The 12,263-nt window shown below is 43.6% G+C and overlaps 2 protein-coding genes across 2 annotated transcripts; one reads left to right on the top strand and one right to left on the bottom strand.

The window, feature by feature from the left end:
* Positions 1–7,829: 7,829 nt before the first annotated feature.
* Positions 7,830–8,315, bottom strand: LOC135705803 (uncharacterized). The gene has a single exon (XM_065227653.1). The coding sequence runs from the start codon at positions 8,313–8,315 to the stop codon at positions 7,830–7,832; it is 486 nt and encodes a 161-aa protein (XP_065083725.1).
* Positions 8,316–9,132: 817 nt separating this feature from the next.
* Positions 9,133–11,620, top strand: LOC135705804 (uncharacterized). The gene is made up of 2 exons (XM_065227655.1): positions 9,133–10,782; positions 10,844–11,620. Exons 1-2 carry the CDS (start codon positions 9,133–9,135, stop codon positions 11,618–11,620), a joined length of 2,427 nt encoding a protein of 808 aa, XP_065083727.1.
* The last annotated feature ends 643 nt before the right edge of the window (positions 11,621–12,263 follow it).

The following is a 12,263-nucleotide window of genomic DNA, read 5'->3' on the forward strand; positions in this document are numbered from 1 at the left end:
GACAAAAGTGTTCGCCAAAAATTTATTTTAAGACAGATTTTCTTGAAACTTTCAGGGAATGAACTTAATACATATGGATTATGTTTCGGCATAATTACTTACGCCCCGTAACGTGGGTAGATCACCTTTTCGTGGTACGTTACGGGATGTAAGATCTACCACCGATTCCTAGTCTTGACTACTTCAAACTAGGGGAACAGGATTTCTCAGTTATCAAAGGAACACATCTTAGTCCTTATTACTTTTTATGCCTTGTTGATAGTGATGAGTCCTCGGGTTGCCTGGACCGAGGATGATCTTGAAACAAGGAAAAATGAGTTAGTTACCCTAATAAAAATAACCATAAAAGAGAGCTTAATGACGTGTTCGGAGTATCATCCAAACCATTTGTGGGATAGTGTACGCATCCGGGATACAGTTCGTTTATGGTATTTGTTTATTAGGGTAGTCTTCACCTATGTGATTCCTAATCTTCTAATCGTTGTCATTATTATTGGGTAATTATCGGTGTCATTTTTTGTTTTTGTTGCTAAGGAATCCAGTTTTGACTAACAAAGGGGAGCGCATTTGGAGGGTGTTCCGGAGGGTATAAATAGCGGGACCTTTCAATTGGAATCGATTCCTTGCGATGAAGGCAAGAATGACAACTGTATGAAAACCGAATACTTCATCATTTCTCAATAGTGATGGAGTAATATGACATGCGCTAAACTAAGGACACGGGATATACTACAATAGATCAAATTACTGGCCGCAGTAGTGTTATGTCCTGAACATAGGAAAAAAAAAATTACTTTATTCAATTTCCTTTCCATCGCTGAAAGCCCGCACCTTTCCCTTAAGACCCCTCATTACATTTTGTGCAATGGTGGAGCCGACCTTTTTGATCACTTTCATCCATTCTTTCTTCAACTTCAGCTCGTTCTTAAACACTTTGGACGATTTTCGAACTTTGACCTTCATTATGGCCCAAAATCTTTCCACCGGACGAATCTCTTGTGAATTTGGGCGCCAACCCCTCGTTATTGTTATTGTCGTTAACGTTATTGTCTCTGTACCAATCTAACGTCGATCGCGCGTGATGGCATGATGCCAGGTCCGGCCAAAATAATGTCTCGCCTCCGTGGGACCGCAGGAAGGGCAACAGACGCTTCTGGAGGCACTCGGTGCGCTAAATTTCGCTGTTAATGTGCGGTTTACTCAGTTTACCGCATTAGCATATGGCCTGCCAGAGCAAGTATTTTTTGGCGAATTTGTCTACTTTCTTCTTCCTTATGTCTTCCGGAACATCAAACCGTGATTTGGCAACGTAGAAGTCCAGCCCCAGTATCTGTTTTGCGTCTGCCTTGATGTAGGTTTCGTCATCCATAACCACACACATCGGTGTCGTTAACCACTCTCGATACAGCTTCCTTGCACGGGATTTGCCCGCCGTGTTTTGTTGATCACGCCGGTTCGGTGCCTTCCGGACCTTGAATACACGAAGCCCAGCTCGTTTCATGGTTTGCTGAACGAACCAGGCGGAACACTTTGCCTTCAGAGCCGCGTCGCGAATCGAAAGGTTCGGATTACGCTTGAAATAATCCAACACCTTCCGGGCCTTCACAGGGTCAGCTGTCTTCGACTGTCTTCCACTTCCAGCCCACCGCTCGGTCGTCTGGGACTCCTCAAACGATTTTACCACGCGAGACACAGTTGTATGGGTGATTCCCAGTTGTCTTCCGATCCATCTCATGGTTGCAGTCGGATTTTCCATGACGGCGTGCAAAATTCTCCGGTGATTTTCTTCTTGTTTCGATGACATCTCAATAACCACTGAACCGATTGTTATGAAATTTTGTACATGTAAACAATTCACTCCAAACTAGTTATACAAAGATTTTCATCAATTTTCAAAAAAGTTACACACGGATAAAAATGGTGCATTTTTTTCGAGTACAAGCCTTAATCAATACCTACTCGTTGGAAAGCAGGAGCTGGTGATACTCGTTCCAACGGAAGATCCCCCATCAACTGATCATGGGTGCGTGGTTTCACCCTGAAACACTTTATGCAAGGTTGCAAAGACTCATTTCAGCTAAAATAATGTTTTTCGGCATAATAAAACCAAAAGATGGTATGATGGCATGTTTTACTTGTAACTTACAAGAAGAGGTTACAAAGTATGCGTTGGAAACATAAAACCTGTAAATTTTGCTTTCTATGAGTCACAATCAGCTGCTGATCGCTGAGTGAGTGAGTGAGTGAGTGAGTGAGTTTGTGAAAAATCGCTGATTGTGACTCTCATGAAGTGAAATAAACAGGTTTAATATGTCAAACACATTCTTTGCAACCTCTTCTTGTATCCTGCCAATTCAAAATTTGATCATGGCATCTAATTATTTCATAATTTAGAAAAACATTGTTTTAGCTGAAATGAGTCTTTGCAACCTTGACTTTATGCACTCGTGCATTACCTTCCTGGCTAAGTTTCTGACGCTCAACGGCCAAAACTTCTCTCGAACACACGATATCATTAACTGCGGTCCTCCGTGCAGCAATCGACGGTGATAGTCGACCAAGATGAGCTTCGTAAGTGGGTAATGGCTATCCAAAATCATCGGATGTTTCCTTCCTCGCGAAACAGGAGCATTTCCGAGCCGGCCGCCAACGCAAAGTATCCCATCAACCATCACAGGATTCAGAGCATGCAGCTTCGACGAAGGCTCAACTTCGCCCTTAGCCGCAAGGTTTGACAATTCCAACGGAAAACATTCCGATTGGGCTAGCTGCACCAGGATAATCAAGGATGAATCATGATCACCAGCTGTCAGCAATCCAGTTTTCCTCTGCAACTGATTTCTTAGTCGACAGTTGAAGGAAAAACGGCGTATCCAAGCGGTCAGACCATGTGTATCCAAGTTTCTCTAACAATATCAACACAAAATTTTATACCACAAGCATACCACAATAAGCTATCATACAAAATTAAGATATGTTATCGGTTAGTTATCGGTTGTTGCTCGGGTAAGGATAGATTTAGTGACCATCGTATAAATACGATGATTCTGTAACCCAAACAAATATCCAGGTTCTGAAGCTTTGAAAAATTAAAATTAAATTTGATTATTAGATTTGACAAATTGGACCAGGCATGTTTCAGAACCAGAACCAGGGTACGATTCTGTACCCAGTTGAGTGATCATCCCACTCCGAATATATTTATTGAATACACAACTGCTTAACCTTTACGTTAAGTAGACTGCATTCACGCTAATATCAGTTCCTTGGGATTCTTGGTCGTCAACATTGGCAGTTCGGAATGATGAACTAGCAAGCAAACAGGTTGGCACGTCAAACTTGAGGGTATGGGCCTGTACAAACGTTTCATTTGATTGATTTCCGTTTTCAGAATTTCCACTAATTTTAAAAACAACCGGTAACGAAACTCTTCCAAACAAGAACACCTATCTCAATGAAAGTTGCAACGGCGACAACGCGACGAGATCAAACCCGTGTAGCTGAGGCAGAAAGATGAATTATTCGCTTAATTAAACGTACATGCACATTGCGATTGTTTGCATAAATATTTATTACGTGTCTTTGCAGATAGCCGCCATTAATTATCGGCGGGAAACAACTGAACCGGGAGAGCAAAAACAAAAATAAAACAACCAGCAATAAGCGGCAATAATGAATAAGAGCGCATAACTTTCCTCCTAAGAGCGGAGAGCGCGTGAACGGAACGCAGAATGGAGCTAGCAGGCCTGAGTTGGACTAAAAATTCCTCAACGTTAGGCTAGAGAAGCCAACTATACAAAACATAGTGGAACAAAAAAACACGTCGAAAAATTTATGAAGTAAAACGAAGCGAAAATATTGCAGTAAAGGTACGTTTTTTTTTTGCGCTATTGTTGCCTTCGGATGGTGAGTAAGCCGATGCCGATGTAATTACTAGTTCCCCGTGCAGCAGTGCCGTTAAACACAAAGTCGTGCGATGACTTCGTATAGTGTAAATTAAAAATTCCATAAAGAAGGATAAATTAAACATTGTAGACAGTCGACTGCCAAGGTTGTTTGACTTATCCAAAATAGATTGCGAAAATCTCTAAAGTTAAATACATACTTTGGTCAACTAAATGTTCCAAACTTCGGATTCGCACCGACCGAGATCAATTCAGATATGTTAAATTCCATGTTGTTGTCAGCCATTATCGTACACGATCGTGCTACGCCCTTCCCACAGTAACCACAGCAACAAAAGCCGTGCATGGAACACATTTTCATCCATCCATGTTCGCGAAGCGAAACGAAGAAAGACAATCGAGTAGGCCGAGACCACGTGAGAGAGTTGAAGAGCAATCAAGGCGATATAGACAAAAGAGCATCCAACTATCGAAAAGAGTACGCTTTTAAGTAAACATATGTTTATATGCTGCTTGCTACCCCCTCGTCCTTAGTTCTTTGCAATAACAAGAACAGCATACGCGAAGAAGGACCCACAAAGAGTGAAGAGCGACCCGGGCCCATGGGTGTGTGAGATCGTATAATCGTTTAGCAAATATATGATTCAATTGTTTGAATCATAACGCTTAGAGGCGTTAATTTAATAACGAATAATTTATGATCTGGCACTTTTTTCCCCTGGGGTATTTTTTTCGCTATCCGCCAGAGCAGCAGTCCCGTGCATGAAATTGACTCTGTGTGGTGCTCGACCGGGCTCAGGTAAATTGTTGTTCGAACAGCGAAAAATGGCAGCCGCACACATACAGCAGAGCCCCCCGCCATCATTATTGGCGGATAAATGGATATATGTATCTGTCGGGTGAATCGGATTTCCAATGCACTGGGCATTTACACGTTAGGTTTGATTCGGACCTCTCCTATTATAGAGTGTGGAGACTTCTCTGCGCTACATATCGGACTCGCCGTTCCTTGCCTATAGGGACCGCAAGCGAGCATGCTGATTTATTTGTTATTATTAGAGATAAAGATATATGTAACTGAAACATGTACCGATATATAAACCTACACGTTACCCATAACGAGCGTCGGCGTGAATTTAATTGACAGTTTTACGAAGAATAATGGAATAGTTTAGGGAAGGTTTATAAGGCACTTTTTGCATAATTGAAATATTATCTTGGTTGTGAATTTATTTAAAAAATATGAAACTTTGAATTGGTAAGATTTCTATTAATGTCACTATATATCAGAATCAGAAAGTGATCATGCAAATGCAAATAGTTTGTTTAATTAGTTTCGAAATAACGATCTATTCCTCGATGCCATACTTCTGAATTGGGTTTCATCAAGTTGATACACGATTCTTTGAGCAGTGGTTTGACATTTGTCGAACACTTTTTTTTTTTTCATTGGGAGAATGTCTAAGAAATGAACGCAGTATTACTGGAAAAATGCTTGACTACCTTGGAAGGGGATGCCAACTGTGAAAATAAAATTCTAGCAGACTATTAATTCCTCGGTAATGCTTGATATAGGAATTTGAGGGGTTCATATTTTAATAATAACTTTAATTTAAGTTTCATACCACTGCAGCGTGTCTTTGCTGAAGTCTGATCAAAACATGACTGACCTTTCATGAGTCTTTAGAATAGGTAAAGGAGCATCTTTTGACGTAAGATTACGTCTTTCGGCTACATAATGGGGGTGCAATTTCAAAAAAACCAAAATCGACCGCATTACGAAAAGAGGTCAGGTTTTGACCACATATAACTATGTCAATAGCATTTGGATTTTGATTCTAAACAAGCCAATCGATTGAAAATCTATCTACCAATCTGCTGAAATGAACACTTTATTAATTTTCAATAGGTCACCATTGAAAAATAAACAAATGTCCAACTGTTGCAATGGTGATCAACATTATTTGCCTGCAAACAGCGCATTCCCTAACACAGATTTAAAAATCGAATTCGATCCTGTCTCACTGAACGGTGCTCATTTAATCACCGTGTGTGGTGGCATCCGGTTGTCGGTGTCAGCAGCAGCAGTGCTTCCAGCGTGTGGCGTTGAACATTGTTCTCCAGTACATAACGAAAGGCAGTCTGCAAGCAGCGAGCAGCCCACATGAGCATCCATAGAAGGAGGAAGAAGCCGCACGGATCGAAATCAGTTTCTTGGTGAGTCGCTGTGGGTCATCTATGCCAAGCGCGTCACCCTTGCTTCAAACAACATACAGCTCACCAGCCTCATTCGCGTTAAACACCCTAATTGCTCAGCATTACTGAACCATCACGACAAAATGGTCCTTTTCAGGACCACAATAAACAAGTTAAAGAGTATGTTTTGGACATTATTTGTAAAGGTCATCAATCGGATGTCAGTTCCCACAAGCAGCTAGCTATCAAGGCTCAACCTGGTCTAAAGTTTTGCAATTGTACGTCTGAAGGTATTGGTGCAATATGTGGGTCATCTATGCCAAGCGCGTCACCCTCGGTCCAAACAACATACATCTCGCTAGCATCATATGTGCTGAACACCCAAATAGCTAAGCATTACTCCACCATTACGACAAGACGGTCCTTTGTAGGATCACCATAAATTATTGTTGTTTTAGAGTTCATTTTTATTGACGCTCGCCTTTCTGCCAGCCACATCACCCCCAAAGCTCTTTGATAATGTACCCAGCAACCAAACGGTTGTCGTCAAATGAGTAACAGTCAGGGGTTGAAACTGTTGACGTTTTTTACTACACTCGCTTCGTTGTCGTGCGCGACAGTCTGTTTTTATTCCTACACTCATGCTCTACCGTCGTCTCTCTCACACAACACAACCGGTAGAATAACATTCGAGAGAAAAGAAAATTATCAAATAACTATCATATGACATGAGTAATTTCGTTCTAATTCCTCAATTTGGTGTAAATTAAACCATGTCTGATCAGATATGTTATTCCTAGGACATCATTGCTTGCTATTTTCAGAATTCACACAAGCACAACATCAGCAGCTCTTATTATGAGAAAAACTAAAATACATACATCCGTGACGGTCCTCGGCGACAGTGTCATATGACAGAGCCTGTCGTATGACATTTGAGTTTGGTACTGTACTATGATAGCTTGTTTTCCAAGTGTCGGAGGCAAAAGCAGTCGATTATCACAGAAAATGTGTCGACTACCGTGACCGCTTACAAGACTGGTAACAGTATTGAAGTGGTACATACAAATTCTCGCAATGACCGAATACCACATGACCATGTCAATTAACCAGAGACAGTTCGTAAGGTTTTCTCCAGGACGCTAGGAAAAGCGAAAAAATCTCGAATTTATATGATTGAACGCGATTGGAAAAATTTGAGCAAGAAATTCCTCCAATCAATGTTCGTTTTTTTTTATTATCTATTGAATGAAACAAAAATTCCTTGCGTTTTGTGCACGTAAATGCATAATTTTGTCGAGGTGTTTCCGTTATGGGAAAAGTGATTTCCCTAACACAGTCGCGGAATATTGATATCAAGCACTGTGCATGCCAGACCGTATCGATATTTATGTCTTTTTGGTGCATATTTCAAGCCCCTCCTATTAAGAGCATTATGCAAAAAAAATAGTCGAATTCTCTTAATAGAAAGGGCTTAAATTTGCATCAAAAAGTATAAACGTAGGTACCGTCCGTTAGGCTCATATTCTGCGCTTGATGTGTTTTCCCCAAAAAGGGAAATGGCTCTAATGTTGGCTTATGGATCAAAGATTGGGCCCATCGCAAAAAATCTGCTATTTTCAATTTTATCTAGATGAACTCGTCATTGGGACGGTACTAATGGATATTTTCGGTCACCATTGAAAATTTAGTCGACTGCTGAATTTATGTATGGGCCCGAATATAATATTAACTATACTTTTGCTGTGACATCATAACTACCTTTCGTAATCCTACGTCAAATCTACGGTCGTGTCTTGGATACTTAGCTTGGAGCTTAGCGATGACTATTATTGGTCCCACCAGGCCAAGTGGGTCGAAAATCTGTGCAACGTAGGACATAACTTTCCGTATAGTCAAAACGGGTGCTGGTAATGGCAGTTGAATCTTGAAGCTCATCATGTCGGATCTCGGTTCCCAGATGAGTCTGAGAGTGGAAGCGGATTGATCGTCTTGAAGGTCATGGTACGGCGGGAAGGCTAGATCATCTTCGGGAATATCGGCTAGAACTTCAGGCGAGTTTGAAGCCCACTTCTTCAGCGGAAAGCCTGCCGCTGAAAGCATGGCGGACATTTCTTGGCGTAGGTGGATAGCGGATTCAACATCGTCGGCACCAGACAGGAAATCATCCACATAGAAATCCTTCTGGGCTACCGCTGCTGCGGCTGGATACATCTCGGCTGCGTCTTGCGCGATCTGCAGCCCCGAATCGCGCGTAGTGTGCACAGTGCAAAACGTGCATCAGGAGCAATTTGTGTAACAAAGTGTCCGAGCAAGGTGGAAGAATCAGTGAATCATCGCAACAGAATCTTCTGGGCCGTCGATATTTCACGACGGTGGAAAATCCTTCCAAAAGGAACGGGTAAGCCCCATCATTTGGTCCTTCGAACCGGATCGAAGGTTCCCCCGACCAAAAGGGCAGGTGCGGTGAGTACACCCTTTTCGTTTCTTCCATGCGCTGGCAATTGTTCGACCTGTAGTTGAGGTCAATAGCTTTGTACGGCTGACCAAAGCCAAGCTTATTTGAATAGCGCAAATTGAACAAGAGCCTCCACACAGTAGGCAGTTTTTTCGACCCGTTTGCTTTGGCGAAGCAACGGTGTGCTCGACTGAAGAGATTTAAAGGAAAATTAAATGGATTGGAAATCCTAGAACCGCAAATTGATTTGATTTTTCATTTTGCATGTGTGTATTTGGTGGTGGTGGGTGGCAAGTTGAGTCGCGTGGGTGGTACGCCCGTGTCGGGAAGGAGGTTTTACGTTCGATTTGCGTACCATCCTCGGGTATTTCGTCCGTGTAGAAAGTGGCACACTGCGACGGGAAGGATTAACACGTACGATTTGTGTCATTTTCCGATTTCGCGTCGTGTAGAAGACGGTACGACGCGCCGGGAAGGAGTCCTTTACCCGATTTACGTACCGATTTTCCGATTCCGTTTCCGCGTTTTCCGAACTGTGGTGGTAGTGAAGTGGTGATTGTACAGTGAATCAGGATGTCCAGACCAGAGAAGAAGTTGGCCGAATGCTTGATGAAGCGGAAGGCACTACTCGTCGTTCATGATTCCGTTGAGGCGTTCATCAAGAAGTACGACAACGAGAACGATGTGTACCAGATTCCGATCCGTCTTGAGGCGTTGGACCGTGTCTACAGTGAGTTCCAGGAGCTGCAAGCGGAGATTGAAAAGTACGATGACGCTGAGAAGTTTGAGGAGCATCTGCAAGAGCGAGCAGCGTTCGAAGCGAGATTCTGCACGGCCAAAGGATTTCTGTTGATGAAGCGTTCGACAGATCCCAAGCAGACAGTGTTGAATACTTCAATAATGGCCAATCATCACCCAGTTTCATCCAGTTTCCACCTACGGTTGCCCAAGGTCGATCTCCCTAAGTTCGATGAAGACTTTTCCAGATGGCTTTCTTTCCGGGATACTTTCACCTCCATGGTCCATTCCAACGCGGACATTCCGACTGTCGCGAAGCTGCAGTACCTTCTGCAGTCCCTGGAAGGAGAAGCTCACAAGCCATTCGAGTCGATCGACATAGTCGCGGATAATTATGCGTTAACTTGGGACGCTCTACTGAAACGCTACGATAAAAAGCGGTATCTGAAGCGTCAACTGTTCGGAGCCCTGTATGACCTTCCGCCACTGAAGAAAGAGTCACCCCAAGAGCTGCACGACCTGGTTGATGACTACCAACGGCATGTCAAGGCCTTAGCGAAGCTGAACGAACCTGTAGTCCACTGGGACACCCCGTTGATCAACCTGTTATGCTACAAACTGGATCCTACGACCCTCCGAGCCTGGGAGGAGAAGACCAGTAGCAGTGATGATGTCACCTACGAGCAGTTAGTTGATTTCCTGTACCAAAGGGTTCGAATGTTGAAGTCCGTCGTCACCGATCTGCAGCATCGTTCCAATCAACCCGGCCAAGCCAAGGTGGCCGGTTCCAATCCGATCCAGAAGAAGCCATTTAAGATGGAATCCAATTCCGCCACGACCGAATGCAAGAACTCCGCTCCGTACTGTATCGCCTGTCCAGAGAACCACTTCCTATTCCAATGTCCAGCATTTTCCAAGATGTCCGTTCGCCAGCGACGAAAGCTGGTATCCCAGAAGCGCCTATGCTGGAATTGCTTCCGCTCTGGACACCAAAGTAGGAATTGTACATCCAAGTACGAATGCCGAAACTGTCACCAGAAACACCATACCTTGCTGCACGAAACTTCAACCACGAAGATACAATCCAGTCCAGTAACTATATCTGGTCAGCCGTCCCAACAACCGAATCCATCCACGATGATTGCCGTCGAAACCCCCGGATCAGTGAATCCGAACCCCCAAGTGAGCTTGTCGGTACAGTCGTGCCAATCCACGGTTCTGTTGGAAACGGTCAACCTCCTAGTTGTAGACCAGAATGGCAAAGAGCATTCCGCTCGTGCACTCCTAGATTCAGGATCGATGAGCAGCTTCATCACGAAGAAGATTGCGAACATACTCAACCTCCGTCGTACGAAAGTAGACATCGCCGTGTCTGGAATCGGTGAAACGTCGAAGCAGATCAAGCGCAAGTTGACTGCTACAATTAGATCCAAGCTGCTTTCGTTCAGTACTACGCTCGAGTTTCTCATCCTCAAGAAACCCGCAGTCTGCCTGCCAACCATGCCGATTGATATTTCCTCGTGGAAATTTCCTGATGTCCCGTTAGCTGATCCAGCTTTCACACAGTAACATTTCTTTCGGTGAAGGGCAGCCTGTATTCGTCGAAACCTCTTTCGGTTGGACTGTTTCGGGAAAGGTATCCATCAAATCACCTGAAGTTCCCCGTGTTTGTCACCTCACCACTGTGGACCGTAATCTGGAACAAGCCCTCCAGAAGTTCTGGGAGTTAGAAACAGTTGAATCCTGTTCCAAGTTTACAGCAGAAGAAAATCTCTGTGAAGAACTGTATACCACTACCACCACTCGCGATTCGTCGGGTCGTTATATCGTTTCCTTGCCACTCACCCGCGATCCGCTCGTCACTCTCGGTGAATTACGTTCAATCGCCGAGCGCCGTTTCCTAAACCTCGGAAAACGACTTGAGCGAGATCCAACCACCAAAGAGGCCTACTGTCGCTTCATGGAAGAATACGAACGCCTGAATCACATGGTGAAGCTCCTGGATCCAGTAGACGAAAGCCAACCGCACTGCTACCTCCCACACCATCCGGTGTTCAAAGAATCCAGCACCACCACGAAAATTCGAGTTGTGTTCGATGCGTCGTGCAAGACGTCATCTGGATTCTCCGTGAACGACCTGCAACTCGTTGGACCCGTCGTTCAGGAAGACCTACTGTCGATCCACATCAGATTCCGCATCCACCAAATCGCATTCGTGGCCGATGTGGAGAAAATGTATCGGCAAATCCTGCTGCATCATCTGTTCCGCCGATACCAACTCATTCTCTGGCGTCCCAGTCCAGACCTACCAATCGCTACGTAAGAACTGCAAACCGTAACAGTCATTAAGAAAAATCGTCCAACGTTACATGTCCAATGTACAACTTGACTAGTCAAAACGTCCAATGTAGTTTTTTTTTTCTATATTGTAGCATAAAATTCAAAGTTAAATTGTGATTTAACCGTTGTTACCGTTTTGGTTCCTGTACTTTACTTATTCACTTTGAGCGAGATATGTAACCCAGTCACACCAACAACACATAACACATGCTGCTTGACTGTCAGAAAAAATACAGATATTTGCACATCTATATTTTCTCCTTAGCCAAACACTTACACATTCAAGTATGGTAACGATTTCCGCTTGAAATTGGACAATGTCTCATCGCCACTAAAATGTTTCCCACTGGCCCAAAGATTCCTGCACCTGTTTGTGCTCCAATTTTAGAGCCATCTGTGAAAAATATGATTGAGCCTTGACGAACGCCGACTTCCCAATCCAAACGCAACGTCTCCAGTCTCCATTTATACTCATCACTGATTCTCGTTGGAAGTATTGTAAAATGCTTAGGTGATCAACCAGATCACCTGGCATGACTTGTTTAGACCTTTTGAGCCTTAGAGCACTTCTTTCCGCTTCTAGTTGCACGTATTCATGCAAGGGCAGTAGATTGAGGATTGCATAT

The sequence above is a fragment of the Ochlerotatus camptorhynchus genome, unplaced genomic scaffold, assembly GCF_037179485.1.
Source record: "Ochlerotatus camptorhynchus isolate MF236.1 unplaced genomic scaffold, CSIRO-AGI_Acam_v1.1 ptg000274l, whole genome shotgun sequence".
NCBI lineage: Eukaryota > Metazoa > Arthropoda > Insecta > Diptera > Culicidae > Ochlerotatus > Ochlerotatus camptorhynchus.